The 24,396-nt window shown below is 46.9% G+C and overlaps 1 protein-coding gene across 1 annotated transcript; it reads right to left on the bottom strand.

Moving 5' to 3' along the window:
- Window positions 1-851: 851 nt before the first annotated feature.
- On the bottom strand, window positions 852-23,824 carry DUSP10 (dual specificity phosphatase 10; the record flags this gene model as incomplete). Its single annotated transcript, XM_081998374.1, has 3 exons — window positions 852-1,531; window positions 5,114-5,491; window positions 23,023-23,824. 3 exons carry the CDS (start codon window positions 23,822-23,824, stop codon window positions 1,266-1,268), a joined length of 1,446 nt encoding a protein of 481 aa, XP_081854500.1. The 3' UTR covers window positions 852-1,265.
- Between the last annotated feature and the right edge of the window lie 572 nt (window positions 23,825-24,396).

Consider the following 24,396-nt stretch of genomic DNA (forward strand, 5'->3'; position numbering starts at 1 on the left):
ATTGAGGGATGCAAGAGTACAGTAGAAAATAAAGAAAACGTGTTTCACCAGCAGAGGACAGAAACACTGAAGAGGAGATGCCAAACGAGAGATACCAGTTTTGTCAAAGGGAGATATACACCGCAACAACAACAAAAAAACCCAAAACCACCACAAAACAAAAAGAACAGAACTAAAACCCATCCCACAGAGAGAAAATGGAAAATTGCTAAAGAAATAAAAGGACACACATTTTCCAAAAGATGTTTTGTTTTATAATCAAATTTTTTTTTACATAGACAACTGAAACACACCAATATTTTGTGCGAAAAATATTTTTAAATAAACTTTGCTTGTTCTCGATTTTTGTACATTCTGATATACATATGTAACAAGGTTTATGGCACTGTAACCAGGATCAAAATCATATAAAGGAACGAAATAATTGCTCTCATTTATCCTTCCTGAACCAAGCTGGCTGCCATTGCACTATTAGACTTTAAAAATTATTATCTTATTACTAGTAGACAGCCAACTCTAATTGGTTTGAACACTCAAAAACAAACCCCAAATTATTATTGCACAAGAAGCCAGTGAAGGCATATGGCATAGAATGATCAAAGTCCCTTACTGTTAAAACCTTATACCCCAAAATAGAAAAATAGAACTGGAACATGAAACACGCCAAATAAACTTTTTTTTTCTTCTTTAGTTTTAGTAAGGAGTGTGAGAGGTGCCTTGCAGCCTTTTTAAGCTGCTCCAATCTCCTTTGCATCGGTGAGTGTTTAGCTAGGTTATCTTTAGCAAAGCCTTTGCTGAACGAAGGCCTTTATGTTTCAGGGAGGTTTTTTTCCTGCTTTGTTTTGGCTGTTTGTGTTTCATCTTCAACTTAGGTTTCTTCAGTCTATGAACCTGCACAGACTACTTAGCCATAAACTCTACAAGTAGCTGGAGAGAAGGGAAAAATAAAGAGGAAAAAAAAAAAAAAGCCCGGTATTTCTTCTTCTTGTTGTTTTGATTTTAAAAAGTACTCCTTTTGCTCTGAAGCCTCCCTGCTCTGCCGGTGTCTGGGAAGGAAGTCACAACAGCATCCCAGACACAGCGAAGTTCTTGGATCTCTTTTAAAAACCTTTCCTTACAAAAAAAGGTTTTTATTCACAAAAAGTTTGCCACAAAACCCCCCTTGAAAGCTAAAAAGAAAAACCCAGAACCCACCCGTCACTGCCCCAAATCAGGTGAAGAATAGGTTAACCCCTTCATTGACCGCCTCCTCGCAAGCTTTGCCATCACACGACAGTCTCTACACCGATCAACTTTGGTGTGAGGATCCGCGGTGTAACACCGTTGTTCAGATCTTCTTCGAACTCCAGTAACTGCCCCATAAAGTTAAGGTTAGGGGAAATGATTGGTCGTTTGCCTTTTACAAATTTATAGGCATCCGTCATGGTCATGCGTGTGTGCTTCATTAAATATGCGATAACTATGGTGGCAGATCGGGAGACACCAGCCTGGCAGTGGATGAGGAGACCTTTTCCACACTGATGAGCTTCCTCTGGAAAGAAGACAGAAGAAAGTCAGATTTTTGCCAGTTTGTAAATTAGAAAAAGCTCAGTACAATTAAGAATAACTTAGTGTGAAAAGTCCTTTTATTTGATTACAAGCACAGCAGCATTCCCCGCTTCCCTTCCAGCCCGTCTTCCTTTGGGGTTTCAGAGTTACTGAATGCGAAACATACAGGTCAGTCTAACACTGAAAATCCTCACATTCACTTTTATCTCTTTTAGAAGATCTGCACATTGAGAGACACTGCTGTGGTGCTCATGTGCGCTGCCAGGGAGCATTTATTTAGGAGGTCAAGGCCCACGACGAGTCAGCTCGGGCTCCATCTCCACCTCATTGCAACACTGCTGTGTTACATCAGCATCTCAACCTCCCCTTCAAAGCAGGACACCACCTTTTCAAAAAAACCCCATGTATTTTCAGATTCAATTCATACCAATACAGTCCCAGCTACACGCTATGAAGAGACACCTGTCAAGTGCCTGTGAAGAAGCTGAACTAAACTGTGTTTCTAAGCTCAGGATATATAGTGCCAGCCATTGTGATAGGATAGACGTGGCCCTCCAGGACATGGTTTAGTGGGCATGGTGGTGTTGGTTTGATGGTTGGACTTGATCTTAAAGGTCTTTTCCAACCTTAATGATTCTGCAATTTGTTTCAAAGCCCTATTCTTTGAGGCTTTTACAAAGCTACTCTTGACATGAGCTTCAACAAGGCACTCTGCTGTGGTGTCTCTGCCAAAGCTGGAGCTGGATCCCGTTTATACCTTAGCAACACTTCAGTAGTAAGAGACCTCAAATTCTGACTCCTCACTTCCTGCATATCAAGCTCTGTGCATTTTGACTTGGTCACCTTCAGCAATGTGAAAAAGGGATTTGCTATCCCTGTCTCTTCATGATTTGAGCACAGCGACACGTTCTGCTGAACGCCACTCCTCCAGAGCTTCTCATTGGGAGTGGTGAGGAAAGGACAAGGTGGGGAGGATGGGAAAAAGACAACACACAATCACACACATGCTCTCCATCAAGATACATCACTTAAAGGGTTACAACCTGGGTAGTATTTAGGGAGGACAGAGCCCCTGGAACCACATGCTGATAGAACATGAGAAAGAGGAGAGTCACTACCCTACCAGCCTCCTCTCCCACAGCTGGCTTTTAAAAACAGGAGATAAAACTTTCAAGATGGGACACTTCAATCTATTTCTTCTGTTTTAATCCACAGGAGGAGCATAAATTTAGTTTGCAAGTTTTGGCATGAATCCAACTCCACCAAGATCATGGTTCTTCCCACCACACATGTTTAACCTGTATTGTGAAAGCATGACATAAAGCCAACTTCCCTCTAGACGTTTTTGCCAGTTAGTATTTCAGAAAGCTGAAACTCTCCAACGCATTTTGACACACTTTCCCAGAGAGTTTTGGACGATTTCACTTCCTATGGCTTTAGTCTTAGCTAAACCAGGGTTGGGTTGTGGTATTTTCAAGACATATTTAAAGAAACATAAGCCAATGATCTGCTGTTTAAACATTTCCAAGTCTTCTCAAATGCAATGTAAAGTTTACCCTGAGGAAGGGAAAGCTTTGACTAGGTACTTCCCCAGCTGGCTAAATTTACTACAGAGAAAAACTCTCAATGGAGAAATATTTGTTTATTAAAAACAAAGACTGACCCTGAAGATGTAATCATTAAAAAGGAAAGTAAAATGGGGTTTGAAACATTTTCTAAACTTCTTCAGAGCAAGGCTGCTTTCTCTGCCCTTGGTAAGATCATATGCCAAACGCTATCTTTTAATGGTTTCAAGAGCTCTGATCCTGCAGTTCATAGGGATGCTGGATGCAGAAATCTCCCTCCCACCCCAAGAGGACCTCAACAGAGCTTTGTGGTTTCTTTATGTAAGCTTAGCCTATTGCATCTCCCCATGTTGTTGAAGTCAAAGTTTAAGATTCTACTGCATTTCTTCACCCAGCTTTTCTTCCCAAAGGGTCTAAGTGAGGTTCCCTCTCCCCTGCCCTCAGAGAGGGCTTCTCTCCACCCCAAAAAGAGGCATTCACCTTCCCATGCACATAGTAATCAGCAGACTGGGGAGTTGACAGCACTACAGGAAGAGCCGAGGTTGGGTTAGGAACACTAGGGAAAGTGTGGTTTTAAGTGAAGATCCTCTAGTCGCCTACAGTATAGAAGACAAGCTCGAGGGCTCCTGGTCGCAGCTCTCAGTGGTAAGATTCAAGCTTTAATGCTGCACTCCATCTGAACCGCAGCTGAAGCAGCTATTTGCCTCTTGACTTTCACTAAAGTAGCATGGTTTACGGACTGCATGCATCAGCGCACAAGGACCCCCCGCCAACCAAAACACAGCTGGACTAGGCTGCAGAGCTGTCTGCTTCAGAGCAAGCCCCTGCCCAGGCATACGGTCCAGGCAGATGGGCTCAGAAGAATATGCTGATCTCAGACTTGCCACCCCGGGACCCAGTCTCACAACCGCAGCCCAATCCCTGCTGAGGCCTAGAGTACCTCCACAGAGCCAGCACAAGTAGGCTTGAGTTCCAGGAGCCATGTGCCCATACCCTGACTGAAGGGCCATAAGCATTGAAGGTTTCAGGGCAGGGAGGAAGACTGCTCTGCACACACTCAGCATGGGGTCAGCTAAGGACCCAAGCTGTGACGCAGCACAGAATCGCACTGCCTTTGTCTAGTCCTCCACCACTGAGCCTTAAGTATTGGTGAAGAGATTAGCCCAGCCTCAGCACAAGAATATAAAATTACATGTCAGTGGTCTCTCCAGCATATTTCAGAAAACCTCTCAGGACACATACTCGTGCTTCCCCAGCACAAGTGGGCATTCACTATGCTGCAAAAGAGGAGTGAGGGAAGGTCCTCAGAAGCTTTCAGTATCACATGTTGATGTCCTCACTGACCATCCTTGCTTAAAGGGGCCATCTGGCTTTAGTCTAGATGACCAACCAGAGCTGAACACACCCTAAACTTGGCTGAGGGTTGTGCTGCATAGTGAGGTTCAGAGCAATGTGGGTAATGTCACAGGGTCATTTCTTCAGCAGCATCCCCAAAAAGCTTCATGTCTGTGGTGAGCTCTCTCACATAGCCTACACGGTTTAGAGGCTTATTAGTACAAGTTTTCATCACAATCCACTCATCCGTACCTACACGATGAAGTTATAAATCTAATGGTAGAACAAGTGAAGTGTGAAAATTTGTCAGTTTTTTCATGAAATTAAGTTAGGAAAGACTCAGCCATCATTAAGACTAGTGACTATGAAAACTAGGAACACAAAGGAATCAAGAAAAGGGGACAAGCATCTGATTTTTTGGGGTTTCCTGAATTTGGAAGCCTGGAGGTAGGCATCACTATCAATGGATAAAAACTGCACCCCCAGGCTACTTAACCGGATATGCCAGAGGTGAGAATGAGTAGAAACATGAGGTGTTCAGCATTTCTGAACAAAAGTAAATACGGCCTTCAGGGTAGTTAGTGAAGCATAAAATTCACTCTAGAGTCTTAAAACAGGTAAAGAAAAAAAAAAAAGGGCGAGTATTTCTTGTCAAGGGTAATTACCAATGAACTCAAAAGCCTCTTCAAAATACTGCCTGAGATTCTGCTTGTTGCTGTCAGTGGCCGGGAGCCGCTTGTAGTTGAACATGCCTTTCTCGTAATGGTACAGGGGCAGGTGGGTGGTCACATTGATTACATAGCCTATGTTCATCCGCTGCATTTTCTCCAAGTCCTGAGCATCGTGCTCGTTTCCGAGGAAGAGGAAGGGCAGGATGGGGGTGAGCTCGGCGTTCTCTATGTCTGGTGTGGTGGGGATGGACTGAGGTAGTGCAGGGGGCACGGCAGACGCGCCGCCCCCTCCTCCCCCCTCCGGGCACTCTTGCAGTTGGAGGGAGTTATCGCAGAGGTTTTCGTGGTTCTGCTTGAAACCGCTGAGTCCTCCTGAAAAGAAAGTCCAAGCAGATATTTTGGTTAGACACCCTGAGGTCAGTGACACTTCGGACTCGCCTTTCTTCAGAGCACACGCTGGGACCACCAGCATTGGAGTTACCTATATTGTCCCCACCACCACCACGGTGACCAATGCTGGGCACGGCTGCCAACGCTGAGGGTAGCACGAATCGGTGGCACGCACCGTCCCCTCCTCCCTGAGGCTGACTGGGCCAAGCTCACAGACAAACACACCGCTGTGCAACATCAAGGCACCAGGGCTGCCTCACGTACGAGCCCATGGGAGGAGGAGAAGGAGAGGAGGGAGACAAAAGGCATTTCTCCAAGAAGGAAAACCATCACAACTACGAGCAAATGGGCTAGCAGCACACCAAAGCAGAGCAGCAAGCCAGCTAGGACAGCTTGTTAGCTTTACCTGTCCATGGAAGATTCACCTGCCAGGAGCAGCCCCACAGAGCATCCACACCCCGCCCCCGCCCCAACACCCCCAAGGAGGGGCAGGTGCAGCTCCCGCTGGCATCGCTCCGGGGAAGGGCACGGACCCATTCGTGCCGCTGAGCAAAGGAAAACCGCTCCTCGCAACCTACCAGCGACTGAGGTGCTCGCTTCACGTGTGGCAAACAGCTCTCCTTTTTCTGCCCCAGTTGTGTGAAAATATCTAGCTGGAGTTATTTTTAGGACATTAATATAGATTGGGAAATGGATGCAAGGGGGGAAGGGAGAAGTCACTTTTTTGGCGCGTGCCTCCCCTGGCTCTGCTGCATGTCTTGCTGGCTTTTTCAAGCAGCAGCTCTCCCCCCTTTTTATTTTTTTCTCAGGAGGGTGGCTCCACAGAACTGGAGCAAGAAAAGCAGACCTTCTTTCTACATCTCATTCAGCAATTACATCAGCCCCAGGCTCCCCACCTGCCCGGTTTCCATAGCGATTACACAAAGCACGCAATGACATCAGCTGGCATGACATCAGCTCTTTGAGTGCAAACAATACAAGAAGAACTACTTTGTGTAAGGCCTTTGGTAGGAGGCTGCGTTCCTGGGAGCCACTGATGTAATGCTAACAGGTGGCTCCTCCAAAAGAAAAGGAGGCAGAAAGAGGAGAAATGCAACGATATATCCCCCGCAGCCTCGCCCGCAAAAGCGCACGTTTGTGTTGTACCAGGGCACTCTACATCATGCGCAGTATCGAGACGGGTCAAGCGTGCAGGCTCAACTGCACTTTGCCTAATGCAAGCCAAAAAAAAAAAAAAACCACAGGAGGGGGAAGAGCTATACTGAAGTTACTAGAAAGAGCTACACTAGCCAAAATAAATGCTCAATGTCACCATCCTGCTAATGTTCTTTTTCTTTTTTCCTCTTTTTTTTTTTTTAAGAGGTTATTTGTCTTTTCCACGCTCTCTGACAATGATCTGGCAAAGGAAAACTTTAAGACAGAGCAAAAAACCACACTGTCACACTGGCTCTGGATTAGATATAGAGGGCTTCCACGTCTGCATCCCAAGTGCTGCAACTCCAAATATCCACATGCCTGCCCATAGGTGGGACCCATGTCTGTGCCCTACGCAGTGCGCAATGGGCGTGAGGTACACAGACCAGGTCACAACCACCTCAGCACTAATACAATTGCCCTTTTTAACATCCAGACTTCCCAAAGGATGGGAAGGCAACCCGAAATACACCAAGTGGAGTAGCCAAACATACAATAGTTTCACCCACGATTTCTTTCCTGACATATGCCAGTGAAGAGGTCACCTTTCCTAATGTCAGTCCACATCCCCCCCGCCTTGTTCTCCTCCCTCATGTGGAATAGGGAGTTTAAATATTGCTTGAACTGACTTTTTAAGCACCATACCCAAGCAATTCTCAGAGCAAACATCCCTGAAACATGTTTCTGGGGAGAGCATTACTAACCTGAACTGCCTCAGACATGCGAGCAAGGGAGGACTGGACAAGAACACTGGTACCCAGAAAGGATGCAGCAAGATGCAGTCACAGAGGGGAGCTGAACTCCAAAGCCAACAGTAGGAGCTTAGCTTGGATCTGCCCTGCCATACGAGTCATGCAGGTCCCAAAACAGGATCCAGACACCTCATGAGTGCTGTTCCTTAACCCACTCCATCCCACGCTCACCACACATGATCCTTGCTCCTAGCTGATTTACAAGGCACTAGCATAATTTAAGTGGAGCTCATGCATGCATAATGCTCAGGTCTTTTAAAAAGTTTTGAGACTACATCCCAAAAAAGGTCCAAGCAAAATTCATTATGATCAGTCAGGAAGAGTCAGAGATGGACTTTCCATGTGAAGGTAAATACAGTGTACAGAGTATTCAGGTGCATCTGTATTCCTTTGTCAAACAGCTGCTATTTCAGCATTTAAAGTCTTCCTGCAGTGGGGGAGAGGAGGTGGGAGAGAAGAGGCTGTACCTAGAGAGGAGGCCAACACGTAGCTACTGCAAGCCTGGTCTTAAGAGTTGATTCATTAAACTCAGCAAGGACCAAGACATGTCACTGCTACTGACAGCAACTCCAGATCATGAGGAAGCTCAAGGCACATATGCATAGACTCCACTTGCAGCTGTAACAGAAGCTGTTTTGTGGCTGAAGCTCCTCAAGCCTTCCCGAACCTGGGGCAAGAAGGAAGTGTTACAGAAGGCAGTAACAGAGTGTGGAGAAGCACAACCTGGCAGAAGCCTCTCACTAGCACAAAAGCAAGCTGCATTTTAAAAGCAGCTTTCCAGCTGCTATTTTGATATGCAAAAAGCCTTCATCGTATACAGGGAGCCTCACCAGAAAGGCAGTATTATATATCCACGAGGAAGGACCATTAGGATGCATAGCAGTGCAGTTTGAACAACAGCTATGAAGCTTAGACTCAGCTGTGCAGCCACCTTCAGCGACAAACCAAAATGCCAGCAGCTAGATGAGCCATCAACGTTCGCTTCTACAGAACGTCATGCTTGTAACCTTGTCTCTTCTGGCTTTAAACATACCACGTAGCTTTAATAACCAAAGCACAGCAAAGAGCCTGAACCACCCAGACAGTTTGACGCAGCCATGTGTGGATGTGGAGAACATCCCAGGTGCTTTTGTGCATGCTCTGCTCCATAACAGCCGCCAGGCAGGCTTTCAGGGGGGCTGAACCTACCCAAATGCAAGTGAAGGTGGACATGCAAGGATGCCCAGCACACTGGAGAACCAAAGTATTTCTTCCACAAGGAAAAGAATCAATGAAGCAGGACCCTTCACAGCAGATGGCCTTGCCTGCTATCTAGTGGAACACAACAGAAGACCGAGGGCTCTTGCTCGCTACTGATACCAGAGCCAGATATTTTTTTTGCAGTTATCATTGCATGACATCTCCCAGCAACCTGCCCTGCCAGAACAATCAGTGAGCAACAACAGACTTAGGATTATCCGAGACCTCAAAACTTCTAGGAAATGTCAAGTCAGCACCATACATGCTCCAGCTATTCATAGTTGTTTGTTCAAGTTCTTCGCAGCCATCTGCCCATAAACATCTCATCTAATGCTCCTCAAAATCCCCCACCGAGCAGTGCCTGAGCAGCAGCTGCACACAGGTTTCCCAAATCCGAAGCCATCCAGGAGCCTGGGGCTTGCACCAATGCTACAAGGCCAGGTGAGCAGCTGGACAGGAGCCAGAGCAGCTCTGAACAAATAAAAAAGACAAACAGCATGGTGCTTGCATAAAAACCATGCCAAATATGGCATCTGTCACTTATCAGAAGAGGGCAAATACGATGCAAAACAGGCACAAAAGGCATGGCAGAAACTAGGCAACCAGCTTTTACAAGGGACCATGACCTTGCAATAGAAACAATCATCTTCAATGAAAGCAAGAAAGTGAACCTTACCTGCACACATTTTATACAAGTGGGGTTTTTTGTTTGGTTTTTGTGGGTTTTTTTGTTTTGTTTTGTTTTGCAAGAGAAGACTGAGAATTAAAGTACAAGGAGTACAGTAACACCTGCCCTCCACCTCTGTCGTCTTTGGCACCTTTTTCAACCATTGCTGCTGCTCCGTGGCTGTGTGACTAGATACAAACTAGGATTGGGGTTTACAGTATGTTTTGGTCAATTTGCAACATGTTTCCTATCTGGAAACAGGCTCTTAGCCCACCATAAAGGGAATAAGTGACCTTGCTCCTCCTATAGTGAGGGAGCTTACAGAGAGGCAGTCACTGTGAAATACCCTCACCATAAAGTAATACCTTTGCATTACCTCATCGGTGTGACCGTACTTTGTTCTGAGCGGGGCAGGTACTGGGTGTTCCCACTACGATTACAAACAGGAACATATTTTCATACATGACAGACTGCAGATGTGGGATCCGCATTTAGGCAGAACATGTGATCCTGGGAGACAAATAGACCTTTTATACAGCTTTCCAAAGCCGTCCAGGCAGATTTCTGGATCTGCTCATCCTCGATTACAATACCGCAAAGCCATCTCGAAAAAAATAGAACGAACATGCACGTGCGTAACAGCATATATCCCAGGATGCTGCAAAGTATCAGCAGAGGAGATGTTTGGTCTGTAACTTCCCCTCCTCTTGAGTCTCTGGGCCCTCCTGGGGGGGGAGCAGCAGAGAATTTGGTGATATTGGGGTTCTGGCCACCAAAAGTTTCACTCGCTTAGGAACGAAGCCAAAGTTTTAAAACACCCACTTCGCACACACCCTGTCAGTACTGAGACACCAAACCGAGCCCCCATGGCTACATTTGAGTGTGTTTAAGGTCGAAATGTTACCCTGAGCATTTGGGGCACAGGACAGAGATATTCAGACAATTGGTGCATATCTGTTTAAGATGACGCTTTGAATTTGTGCAAGTACAGCCTGTTCCTTTAAACCTGTGACCTCATTTATTTACATTACTGCAGAAAAGCACTGCCAGAAGCCACAGCTGATGACAGTCTCATGTATTTTTCCACTAAGGCAACAATTAAACTGCTCCTGTGTTATTAATGAACAGATGACTTTGTGTCAAGTTGGTTCAAAGTACAGGATGCCTCAAGGTTAAGCAAATGCGACTCCAGCATGTAAAACTAGAGGCCAGGTACCACCAGCTGCTTCATGCACCTGGTGCTGCACACTTCCCCCACCTGGGCCAGAGGGTCAGGGCCCCAGGGCCACCCCTGTGCCATGCCACCATCGGTGCCCAGAGGTCCTGCTGCAGGGTGGCATGCTGGTCCTGCGCCACCACTGCTTTACTGACAGCGTTTAGGGCTGCTCCTGTACCATGGGCAGGGCATGCTGTGAACTGCAGCACCACGCTCAAGTGAGACATTTACCTTTGAGCACCATCCTCGCTCATCTTTCTTTTTTTTCTCTCCTTACTGTCACACATTCTTCCCCTTTGGCTCAGGCTACGGTCCCCACCAGCTTCAGCAGGTAGGTAGCATCGCTTCCCTTGTGCTGACCTTCCCGTGGCAGGTTTACAGAGGGCCAAGGCTGGCTGAGCTTGTTTGGAGGCAGTGGCTTGTTCCCAGGTCACAGCTATGTGCTAGGATTGCTTTCCTACAAGGGGAACCAGCAAGCTCCGGCACAGAGGCACCCTGAGGGACACCACTCCCCATCTGACAAGGGTTCACTTTTAGCAGCGAATCCCTCACAGCTTGCTTGCTTCCACCAAGGAAAAAGGAGCTGTACAGGCTGAAGCAGAATTCAGCCAGTATAAGCCAAATCCACTCCCAGGATGTGGACAACCACCGAGACCATCTCTTCGCACCACCAACCAACACCACCACTTCTGCAGAAGTTTATGGCTGTGCAAAAAGCATCTTGTATCTGGGCCATAATCAAACTGAAGGCCCACCACCTTATCTCCAACACCACTAGATGGCATGGAAAAAGTAAAAGAAGGAGAAAAGCATCTAACTCACCATATTTCTTCTGCAGTACTCCCTTAGCCTCAAGCAGGGGTAGGTCTACTGGGTACCAAAGGCACTAGCAGGGAAGGCATGGATGCACTGGGGGTGCACTCAGAGCACAAAGGCTAAAACCACCTTGCAGTGCAAGATCTAGCCATCACTTTCCCACAGCTGTTGCTGGCACCATGTCAGCCATAGCAAAGATGATTCAAGGTGCATACCGGGGATGATTCTCTGCTCATCCTGAGGTACTGAAAGAAGCGATGCCCAAATTTCCTAAACAACACAAGATAGACACTTTCCTTGACCAAGCAGGGCTTCACTTGCTCTGGCAAAGAACTGTGCTTCCCACACCTCTTCTAGAGCAATGGGGGTAATCCAAGTGGGTAATTGTATGAGTGTTCCTACTCTCCAAAACAGATGTCCTTCTCCTCACCACAGCTGCTGCTGAGGAGTGCGCAGGCCTTGCCCTCTCTGCTGGAGAAAGCTTGACATGGTTGAAAAGACGGTGTTTGGCCCACACAGCAGGAAGCCAAGATGAGAAGGGCAACTCCCTTCTGTTACAAGGGGTGGGGACCTATCAGGCCACACTCACCTAGGTGACATTAGGAGTTGCTCCTTGGATTTCAAAGGTTTTTTTTGTTCGTTTGCTTTTAAAACACTAGAGGGAGGCTGATGTGAGGTCAAGCCCACAGAGGGAAGCCCACCCCTCCGCAGTACAAGGAGACCACAGTCACACCAGGACTGCTTTACACACTACCATTCCTGCTGTTAGAGAAGGGGGGGGCACATAAAAAAAATCCATCCTTTTACAACGTAAGTATCCACATTTAGCTTAACAACCTACATTGCCCCCTTGTTTTCCAAAGTCAAAGGCATAACTGAAGGTTTTTCTACTTCTAGTGCTACTAGCAAGTAGAATAGGTCTGACTTCCCAGTCCTGCAAGCGTATTTCTCACCTGTCCACGGGAAGTTCAAAAGACCCATCGCAGGGTTTCTTTCCCTGTCGCCCACACGGCATTCAGCATCAGCCTTGCTGCGAGAGATTAAGCTTTAAACAAACATAAAAAAGTAAAAGTAATCATAGTTCAAAGAACAGCTTCCACCTCGATACACTAAATCTAATCTAGTCTCTCCCTCTAATCGAGCTGCCAACAGCACTTCAAAAAAAGGCAAAACCCTGCATTCCAGAGAACTTGCAAGGTCAGGAGTTTTTCCATGTAGGAACTATCCCGAAAGGTCAGTTTGTACACAAATTCTGGCCTAGAAGAATTACAAGCACACCCTTGACACAACCACTCTGAGGTCCCTTTAGAAGTCAAGAGCGTGACACCAGATAAAGAGGAAAGGTTTCCCCTCAGCAGTGAGGCATGTGTGCACGGTATTTCTAATCTCGCCTTGCTATGGCTCATGCCCCTTGCCACAGGGCATCCTCTGCCAGGGGCCTTCGCAGGCCCTGGTCTCGTTGACTTTTAGTTTGTACATCGACAGCAGGCGCAGCGCAGCCAGCCACCCGAGGGACCCATCCCGGGGAGGCAGGAGAGAGGTCACCGAAAGCCCCTTCCCTGCCAGGCAGGGCCAGAGGTGCTGGCTCTGCCCAGCTCCACTCAGCTCCTCCTGCCTCGCCACCACCTCCTCTCAACCCCATTGTCACTCCCAACACCCAAGTTTTGGGCCCGGGACACCCATGCAAATCCCATACGTCCCTTCCCTACCTTACTCGCCAGCTTTTCCAAGGATGCCGCTAACTTCTGGACTACTCACCAGCCTGCCCAGAAGCCACTGTGACTACTTCTGGACCACATCTCTGAATTCAACAACAGTGGTTCCAGCTTGCAACTGGAAATCCTGCTATGCTGAGCGAGTGCGGAGTCTGCTCATTTGAAATAAAGAAAAAAAAAAAAGTATTCACAGGAAAATAAACCACATGACGGGATCCTTCAAAGCCCTGAGTTATCCTCAGGGAGCTGTCAGGAAGGCAAAAGAGAAGGCCTGCTCTCAATTTTGGTACAAGGATTAAGCTATACAAGAGTGTAATTAGGAAGACGACAAGAAACCCCACATCCCAAACACACTACAGTGACGATTCTGCAGCGACGGACAAGGATTGGACCTACCCTCCCCAGAGGGCAAGCATTTATAGCAGAAACTCAAAATTAGACACATTACAACTTCTCATAGCAAAAGTATGCATTCCCGTGGGGATGTAGGCTAACATGAAGTCCAATTAAATAATCACTGGAAATGTCAGCATAAACCCTGAAGGAATACATACTTCTACTGTGAAATGCTCCCACTGGAAATCGTATTAACAAAAAGGTCATCAAGAAATGCTAAAGCTATGTACCAAGGAGGCAGGGGAAGTGAGGGGGGAGGGAACAGAAGCTATTTTAATGCCTTAAAGATACCACAAATGTTTTTATATTGACAAAAAAGCTATGAGTCTTCTTTCACAGACAGAGGTAGAACAGACCAGATTTGCCCAAAACACTAGGTTTGGTTTTTTGTTTGTGGTTATTTTTGGGTTTTTTGGGTGTTTTTGTTTTGTTTTTTTTTTAACCCATTACCAATGTGCATCCCTCAAGCAACTGGCCCACTTGGTCTGGAGACAACCAGCAGCTGGTGGGATCGCACATGAGCGCAATCCAGAGGGTTTTGGCTCAGCATGTCGAAGGGACTGAAGGGTCCCGGCACTGTGTCAGATGTCTGTAATCCTGGACGTGTAGGAGTGGACATTTCTGTTTAATTCGTATGTTTTAGAGAACACTGACATTTTCATCGTTCAGCCATCCATTTATTCACTTAACCCTTTTAAGGGCAACCTCTTCAGGACAGCTTCTTTCTAACGACAGAGCAGGCTGCTTTGTTTCTCCCACGGATGATCACAGGCTCTTTTCCAGCCTAAACCACTGCCCCTCCACATCAGAAACACCAGCAATGTTCGCATTAATATGAAAGGAAAACAGGGTGCTGATATACCACACCAGCATTTGGGAGTGCTGAATCTAAACTCTTTTTAAAGTGAAGAATTTCCATCCTTTTGGCTAGAAATAATAATAATAATAATAGCTGTCTCCAATTTAACACTTTCCAGCAAGTTATTTCAAAGCACATGAAGAAAACCCAAAGAAAAGGAAGGGTGTTGTCTTGACATACCCTAGTGCTACACTGTCCAAAAATAAAAGCAGCAAACTAGAAGTTTACTTCCAGCAAACTGGAAGTAGCATGGTGCAAGCCAGCCCCCACGCTGACACAAACTTAGGGACAGCCCTGCCAGCACCTGAATCCCAATCCTAACAGTCATGTTAGGGGTATGGCTTGACCCTAAAAACTCCAAGGGGCAAGAGAAGCTTGACCCAGTTTGCATCCATATACTCCAGTCGAGGGAAGAAGGAAAAAAAAAAATAAGAGAGACATATTTACAGAATCCAGAGCTAAATAGCAATCAAATAAAGAATCTCTTCAGCCAGACCAAAACCAGCCTGGGTCTCCTTGCCTCCACAGGTGAGTTAACACTAACATTTCCCAGAAGCATTAAGCACGGTGTTATCCCTCATAGATGTCATGCTGCCTTACAGGACTAAACACAAACACCTATGAAGCTAAGATTAACCTCATGTTAAATGATCACATTAAGTGGTTTTGTACCTAAAATACGCCTCCAAATTCTAAGCAGCAGCAAAAGGCTTATTCTTAAGTTTCTACCAACTGAACAGATAGACTCCCATTATCTTAGCAGAGACCAAGAAGAATTAGAGACCATCACCACCACAGTACAGGTCAACTGCTCTTACAACAGCTTTTGCTTTAAAACATCATTGCTCAACTGCTTACATACAGCTTAGTATCACACTTTGTCATAATAAACTGGAGACAGCCAATTCACTTGATATAACAGCAACTTGCAAGTTATCTTCTTTTCTCCAAATCTCTAAGCCATTGTAAAAAAAAAAATATATATATATGTTAATTCACATATGGACAAGGTGTAACATTTGTTCTTCTTTATATTACCTTTAATTGGAAGTGGTTCTTCTCAGTTGCAGTGAATCAAGTGGGAATTAAACCAGGCACGCTGCAGGCTTTCTAAGCTAGAGCATAGTAAAAGAGTTGGAACCAACATGTTCACATCACTTAATAATTATCTTTTCAATTTATTTTTTCCAATTTCCTCCTTCAAAGCCACTATCTTGGAAACAGAGCGATGCACTCATGCAAAGCAGCATCTAACCCTAGTGGGAGCAGTGGCTCCCAAGCCCTCCCACCAACTGAGCACACCCATGTCCCCCCAGCAGAAGGTGATGACAGATTTATAGTCACCCCGACTGCGCTAACCCCAGACCCCTCCGGTGGGGACAGGCCAGTGCAGGGACACATGAGCTGGCTGGACCCCAGCCAAGGAAGCTGTGCAGTTGAGCTAGACGAGGCTAGCGTTGCTGCAGCAGCAGCAATCAGAGGCTCATTCCTTCAGGACAAGTGGGACTAGGTGACACCCAGTTGCTCCCCGCAGACTTGCTGGCTCAGGTCTTTCTGCACACACTCCCCTGGGACATGTATTTAGGGGCACCACCAAAACCAAGTGCCAGGAGATCATAAGCATGTGCCCCTTACGGATCTTGGTCTCTTCACTGGGAGCGGAGCTTTCCTTTAGAAAGGAGATAACCTGCTCACCCAAGCAGAGAAAGACATGAAAAGGAACCTTGAATTTTTAAAAGAACAAAAACACCCTAGGGGCAAATCAAAGCCTACAGTTTATCACTGTATCAAAGACGTACTGCTGCTAAGGGACAAGGGGATGGGGGTGCTTCCAAGCCTGTCTTGAACTTTCTGCAAGAGGCAGCTGCGTTGTTCCAGGGCGCTGCTGTGATGGTGGATGAACCTGGGTAAGCCACACTTGACATTGATGGCAACAAGAGAGGGAGCTCAGTGTTACAAACGGTGCAGAGGACAGAAAAAGAAAACCCAGACAGACTGAAATGACTTGTCCAAGTCTTCAGAGCAAGTCGGTTGTGCATGCTTAGTCAAAGAGCTGGAGAAGGACCATTACATGGCCTTTGCCAGAGCTCCCCGGCCCCAAGACTGCCCTGCTTTCTAGGCAGTCATCCCTCTAGCCAGATTGCCCCCATTCTGCACCACAGGGAACAGGCACTTACATCTCCCCTCTCTGCTCCTTCAAGCCCTAAAATGCTGCTGTACAGGTCCAGAACCAAGTCAGAGACCACCTTCTGGAGGGACATGTGCGCTTGAGGAACCAACATCTTTCAGAGCAGAGGACGACACACAAAAAACAGCCTCCCATGGGCAGAGATGCCTCCAGATGTGCAGTTGCCTTAATTACAGATACTAATTGAAGCAAAGAGCTTCCTGTACTAAAAAGTCACAAGGCATTAAAAAAAACCCCACAGCTTCACTACTGAAGCTACTGGAGCACGGAGCATTGATCGGCCACCCCGCACAGGAACCACAAGCGCCCTGGGACTTTCCAGCTGCAGAAATAACCCCATCAAACCCCTCCATGCCTCCTGCTCACAGCAGCCCTCCATTCTGCCTCCACACAGGGTGCGTTGACAGGCACAGCCAGGACTGGTGGCCAAACCCAAAAGCACTGGTGCACATGTCAGCTTTACCACCATAACCTTCACCATTCATTGGATCAAGACCAGGTGAAAGGCAGCCACCCAAAAGACGTGCCAGCTGAAGCAGAAGCGAGTGCAATGCTCAAGAACAGCACCTTTATCCAGCCTCCTCTCAACAGTACTCTCTGCCAGCTCTGTCTTTTAGGGGAGGAGCGGAAAGGTGACATCCACCACTCTTCTTTAAGCCCCAGCTTACCAAACATCTTTGTGATAACAAGAACCTCAAAAAGAGTTTAACTTTTACAGTACAGAGGTGTTTAAAAAACACTGAAGACATATTCAGGGGAGTACCTAGAAACAAAGTTCCGGGAAAGCTCACAATAATTCAGGTCAGCCTTGTGATTTCTGTAGCCAGCGCTCCCCCAGGCCCACCAGAGACTTGCCAACAAGGCCAAGGCACCACGCATAATCTTATCTTATGCGCAAAGGGACAATGCATTAGGTCATCTTCATAGATTATCATAATCTGTTTCTTGAAACAGCATGACTTCTATAGTCCTCCAAGCCCATGCTGAATATTTGAGAAGTATTTCTCTCCTGGTTGGCTGGTAAACATGCAAAACAGACAAACGGTAAGACTGTGTGCATGCTGCTCCTATTTACGGCATTTCTTCACTTCAGAGTTGCTTGCATAAATAAAAAGGCTAATTATAAATGTGGCTTTTCACAGAGTGAAGAAGGAGTCAGCCTAAAGACAAGCGGCTGATTCCTCGCTTCAAATGCATGGTAAAGCCAAGGTAATCTCACTAAACACTTTTGTACTCCTGAGCACAGTAAAAACATCAGCTGCTCTTTCAGAAGGAAAACAACCCATGCACAGGTCCTAAAAAAAAAAAAGTCTATCTGTATTAATTGGCATCCAGACACCACTCAGACCTCCACTACAGCTACTCTTCCACTTTGAGCCTCTCAAAAAGGCTGTGCTCACCTTAAGAGTAAAAAGCCAGACGACACACCAGCAAGCAACTCTATATTACCAGTAGGGTGTCTCACCTCCAGCAGGGTAAGGGCAGCACATGAGGCAGTCAGCTAATTATAACCCAACAGCTACCTACCAGGAACATTGCAGGGGATGTCCCCCCCAGTTTAAACAGAGCTGGAGCCAGGTTTTTCTTTACAACCATCAGAGATACTTGCCTAATGTAATGGTTTGCTTCTTGACTCTTAGTTTGGTTTCCAAGGGTATAAGAAGCTGGAGAGCTTAAAAAAAAAAAACTCCTTCCTGTTCCTCTCTAAGGCAGTGTCATTGCTCTCTTCCCCCAAGGACAGTTAAAATGCGTCAGGCACTGTGCAAGCCAGCCCTTCAAGCCCTCAGATGCCATCATCTAGGAGGAAATGCTACACTTTCCATTACTGTTGAACAGGCGAAGTTTAGAGGTACACTCCTCTGCAAAAGCATCCCCTCAAAGTACAGAAAAAACTGTGGTCTCCAACCACAGTACTGCCCCCATTAAATAAATGCAAGAGGTATAGACACACAACCAATTTCCAGGTGTTATGGCCAATAAGATTATCTATTCCAGTGGAGAAAGAGATACTTTTTTTTTTTTAAGGTCCAGCAATCAGAGTCTGAAAACTGAAGGTGAAATCTCAGCCCTAGAGTTAGCAGAAGTTTCCTTCCCCAGTGACTGACGGGGCCAGATTTCCCCTGCAGTGCAGAGGGAACACACTTTAGTTTTAAACACACTGGACATTTCACATGTGTTACTTAACACTTAAAAATACACATTTCCCTATTACAACCATGACCTAATAATTATTCATTGGAGATCTGTGGTGGAAATAAGTGCCAGGCACGTGTCTGATGTTGGTCAGCTGGATTTGTTGACCATTGCATCAAGTTTGACTCTCAAATACACTTCTGCAGTTTAATCCAATTAGCATTTAAAGTAACACCAGTACTGTTAAATTATATAATTAATAATATTAATAATCTATTCACAAGAGATTATGACAAATAATCCATGGTATATCCTGACCAACAGTGATCGGGTATTCCAAAGGCAGTTAATCATAGCATTTTACACGAACATGGGACAACATAAAACAGGTACTTATGCCTTTTATAGGTGCCTCTGTGGTTGTTTCAACTTTGCTGATACGCAACTGTGGTGCAGTAAGAGGTCTGAAGCTATTCTTAGACCGTGGCAGAAAGCATGAAGTGGTTTGCTGGCAGGTCTTGTACTCCCCACTATAATGAGAGCAAGTCACTTCATTTAGTTCCCTGTTAGATAAGCAATGAGAAGACTGAAAGCCAGAGCATAAATAAGCTCCTCAGACCAGGAACAATAACAGAGAAGCAACCAGTTGTTATCACCACCAGCCGGTTCCTCCCCATCCCCCTTGCAGCAGTCCAGCCATCAGGTTACAGCACACAGTAGGGGGAAAAAAAAAAAAATTATTTGCCAAATTATGTTTTGCACCTTTGCTTTTGAATTTGGTGTTTCCCCACAGTCAAACACAGAAGCCTTTAAAAACCTAACACACAACTTCAGCGGATTCACAAGGCTCCCGCTGCTGGGACTCGAAGGCAGAGGAGGAAGGGCAGGATGAAGACAATACCACCAACACACCGGCCAGGGAGACAAAGGCTACTCCTCTTGTGTTAAAAGCTGCTGAGATGTGTTGGCACAACCACTTCGATTTTTCATTTTTGTTTCATTGGTAGATTTAACTTGGGGAAAAAAAAAAAAAAGACACACTCAACTCCAAACCTAAACATTTCATTCTGGGTAAAATAATACTTTTCATCTGAATGCAAATGAGTTTCCCACTTCCTACTTTTAGGTCCCAGTAGGAAACTCAAGCACACAAGCCCCCAAGACTCCGGGCCACTTTGCTATGAGCTGAGACGCTCAGGGAAGATGCTCCACTGTTGGGTTTGGGGGAGACAAAGGGGCACAACCCCACCAAGGAGGGCCAGGGCTGCTGAGCCAGCCTGAGGCCGCACTGCCATGCTCCCCCTCCCCAAATTCAGCAACAGCTTTGCCATTGGCCTCAAGCAGAAGGGACGCTGAGCTCACATCACTGGTTTTTCCTCCTCCCCTTCCCAATACTAAGCAAAGAAAAAAAAAAAGCATCCACAAAAAGGGAAACCTAAAGGTTTCAGTAAACATGCAACACCACGGTCTAGTATGAAGGTGCGTGGGTGCTGGGGGGAAACATGATTTCTTCCTACTTCGTACACAAACAGGCTGAGCAGCAGCTCCAGCCCTGGCAGCTTAGGCTGCTAGAGCCCATGTAGCAGCACCGTGAAGTACGTGATTTTTTTTTTCTTCTGTAAAAATAGGGGGTTTACGCCTGTCTCAAGTGCTGCTGTGCCTTGGGAACAAAGAAATAAGCAAGTCTTTCTTCTAAAGAGCTTAAATCAAAATTATGCAAATGTTATATTTATGACCAAAACAAATGCTCCATGTTAAAGGAAGCAGCAAAGAGGGTCATGGATAGGAAGGGAGGAACGGAGGTCTTAAAATCCCCCCCGTATTACAGCATATGTAAAACCCCTCGTCACAGTGCTAGTTTATATATCGCTCTGCTACATTAAAAATAAATCAGGCCACCTCTTTTTGACTTCAGCCTAACAAGGTACCCCATACATACATTTATCTATAGATCACAGCCTGGCCTTTGGAAACAGCACAGAGATTCTCTGCTGCTTAGAAAGACTCAGGCACCCAAAACCCAAACGCACGCGGGGCCAAGCCGCTACCCCAATGCGCTGCAAGCCAGAGCTGTAACCCAACCCTCAGCTTTGCCGATCGGATTCGCCCCACAACGCGACACCGTGCCACGAAAACAGCAACGGGGCCGCGGGCTGACAGGCAGCACCAAACATGGAGAAGGTGGCACCGGATCAGGGGGACAAACTTGGATGGCCAGGCTAGCAACCACTGTTTGCAAACACAACACGGGGGATCAGATGGGCCAGCAATAAATTAGGACCGGATTGCAGCCAGCAAGAGAAACCGCTCGAAATAACGAACGGAGGCAAAGAGGGCACCCCAGCTACCCCCGGTTTCATTTCGGAGCCTGCACCCAGGGGCGTGCGTGCGTCAGCTCCCGGGGTGCCGGGGCGCGATGGGGAAAACGCCGTCTGACAAGTGAAACCAAATAACGAGCACCTCCAGCGCCGTTCCTCGGGCTCAGAAACTTAGCCACGGCCTTCCTAAATAACGCTTTCTTGCGTGCTCGACACCGGCCGACCCCCGTTCGAGCCCCACTTCAAAGGAGGGGAGGGGAATTAAGGTGATGGGGGGAGCTCCTCGCTACACGCTTCCCCAGGTGAGGTCTGCTCTGGCCCAGCCGATCACGACACCCGCACAGCAAAGGATTTGGGCTGCTTCTGTCTTCTAGCATGCTTCCAGATCTGTTGGCAGAAGAGTCGGGGCAGGGAATTTCGACGCTACCATTTCTCGGTGGTTGAAAACCAGAAGCGGCCCGAGCAATCCCGCAAGCACTCAGTTCAACCCAGGGCTGGAAGGCGGGAGAAGAGGCTGCCCACAACCTGCCCACAGGACCCGGCAGCTCGGTGCTGCCCAACTACAGCTCTGTGGCTCCATCTCAGCCAGGGCCTCCTACCGCAGGTACTAAAAAACTGCTGGTTTGAGGGCCACAGGAGCGTCAGTGTTTTCAGAGAAGCACAGAGAAGATGCCTTCAGCATCCCACTTTTCTAAGGATAGGAAGGCTTCCAGACTACAACCGTACATCCGGTTGTAAGAGCTGTACAACAGAACGACTACTGCCAGAGACACAGGACTTCAGCATTAACCTCTACCCTCCACAGCACCTTCTCCCCCCCCCCCCCCTTTTTTTTTTTTAAACAGATGAAGGTCACCGTCATGACCAGAGAGATTCAATAAAAGCATACGGGGAACCCGTAACAACTGTCAAAGTAAACCCATAACTTGCTGGAAGCAATTTAAAAAAAAAAAAATAGTTCAGTGCAATTTTAAGCTTCCACAAGATAACACCCACAGAAGAGTATCTCCCAGGACCTTTAGCTCCCATAAAGCTCTGAACCTAAACAGAAAAGGGGATAAACTATCAGCCCAATCCATGCTCCTGCCATGTTGTGCACGTCAGAAGTAGTAAGCTGTACAGAAAAAATAAGTGAATTAGATACATACAGTGTGATCTAAGCAACAACTCTTTCCACAAGTTGCTCAGAGCCACAGCCAGCTTCTGCCAACCATGCCTCTGAATGGCATAAACACCCATGGAGAGGAGATTCAATCTAGAGGGCAGCATTGATATAAATAGGAGCTACAGAATCAAGTGAAGAAAGGGAAGCGTCCTTGGATGCTGCCTTAGCTGGTGGGGCTCATTTCCCCCAGAGCACTGAGGGATAGACCAAACACCACATTAAAACAGGAGCCTTTCCTGTAAAGTCATACGCATATATAAGCACGCACACATGTAAACACAACGCTTTCAGATGACTTTTTAGACGAAGTATCTCCCTCTGTCCATTACTCTGGCCACATACCACCAAAACAAGGCTTGACTGCTCCTCAAGTTTTGCTGACTGGTCCATGACACAATGCCTCAGACCAAACGGCCTCCCTCATCTTTCCTCCTCCCTTCTACTCTTCCACTGCCTATCTCCAGCACCTACAAATTCAGTTTTATACAGACTGAAATAAGTCTGCTAAGTAAAGGTCAATCTGACGAGCTAAAAGAGAAGTATACCCTCCTGGACCTCTGCCCCTGGGGCTATAAATACTCAGAGCAAGCACCAGACAGACACCAGGAAGCACATTTCCCCCTCCTTCCCGTTCCCACCCTTTCTGCTAGTCAAGGACAGCAGGAAGAGGAAAGCAAGCATCTCCTCGCTACGTTCATGGAAGACATTTGCTTTGCCATCCGTGACTCAAAGTGCACAGGGCTTCCTAGAAACACACACATGCTTTGGAAGTTCAAGCATCAGCAAGGCTGATGGCAGAATACACACACTACAAAGCAAACCACGAGGTTACAAATGGGCAAAGAGAAGAATTACCTTTTAGGACTAGGGGTTCCTTGCCTTCTCGCTTGAGTGACTCCAGCACTATGTGGAGTGGCTGGGAAGGCATTACTCTGCTTGGCTCATTGGTATTTTCATCATAAACTATGATTTCTTTGGAAAAGATCCTCTTGAAAGAGTCCTTGCCTTCCCGGCAGGAGATCAAGTCCAAGACTGTGATCTTGCCCTGCTGGAGCCTCCTCCGGCTGATCTTGTCAGAACAGTTAATGTGGACAGCCCCTTGAATGTGGCTCTTATTATACTCCATGAATGGCCTGCAGTCAATGATGACAGGCCCTTGGTTCTGTTGGTGGCTCTTGCTGCATTTGGTCATCTTCTTTGCCAGATCGTTGGGGTAAATGATTTTGATGCTAGCGAGTTGCTTGGTGGTGCCTGAGACTGGGCTCCCCACTCCGCCCAGCGGGCTCAAGCTGCCGGTGTTCTCATTGCTGTTGACCATTTGGTTGGCAGGGCAGGCGGTGGAGGCTCCGGCACTGGCGCTGCTGGTGCTCGCTTGAGTTTGGGCCTGAGTGTCCTTGTCGTACGTTGCCACAGTGCAGCAACTGGCACTGCTGCATCCACAACTCACGGAGCGTGCAGAGCCGTTAGATGAGGGCATATACGTGAGATTAGCAGTCTTTAGGGACACGACAGCTGCGCCAAGCAGACTGGAGTGGCTCTCACCAGCAGCAGAGGCAGATTCAAGATAGCTAGAGTCTAAACAAAGGTTGAGATCCTGAGGTCTCACTGGCCTCGAAAGTGCCACTAGTACCCTGTCGTCTAAAGGAGATGGAGGCATGAGGAGGCTGAGCACTAGCAAGTTAAGAAGAACTCAAGATCACCCTGCAAAAGAAAAAAGAGGGAGGGGGCAATGGGAAGAAGAAAGAGGTGATGAAAACAGGTCATGAAGTCACATAAGCCCACAGATACGACAACTCACTCTGCTAACACCCACTACCCACAGATAACTGTCGGAAGGGGTTGTTATCAGCTCACAGTAGTTGCTAAAGAACCTTTTCCAATCCTGCAGCAAATACTTCGGCTATCTGCGTGCGTGCACATGGCGGGCAGAACACAAGCGACTAGCCCGGACTGTGCAGCTACACCCAGGAGGAGGCATCTGTGTACATGCAGATGGTGCTGAGCTATTCTGAAACCCCAGGCTGCAAGGCATGCGACCGATAACGAGAGAGAGGCATGTTCTCTTCTTCCCGTTGCTTACTGCAAGGGAAGCAACTACTGGGCTGACTCTACTGCTGGGAGGAACGCACAGGAGCGGAACGTGTCAGTGGTGATATGCAACTTTTCCAGCAAGTTGGAATAAAATCAGATTGTGAATAAATTCTCTGAGATGGTTACAAACTTGAACAC

This window comes from Phaethon aethereus, assembly GCF_964289735.1.
Source record: "Phaethon aethereus genome assembly, chromosome: 3".
Taxonomy (NCBI): domain Eukaryota; kingdom Metazoa; phylum Chordata; class Aves; order Phaethontiformes; family Phaethontidae; genus Phaethon; species Phaethon aethereus.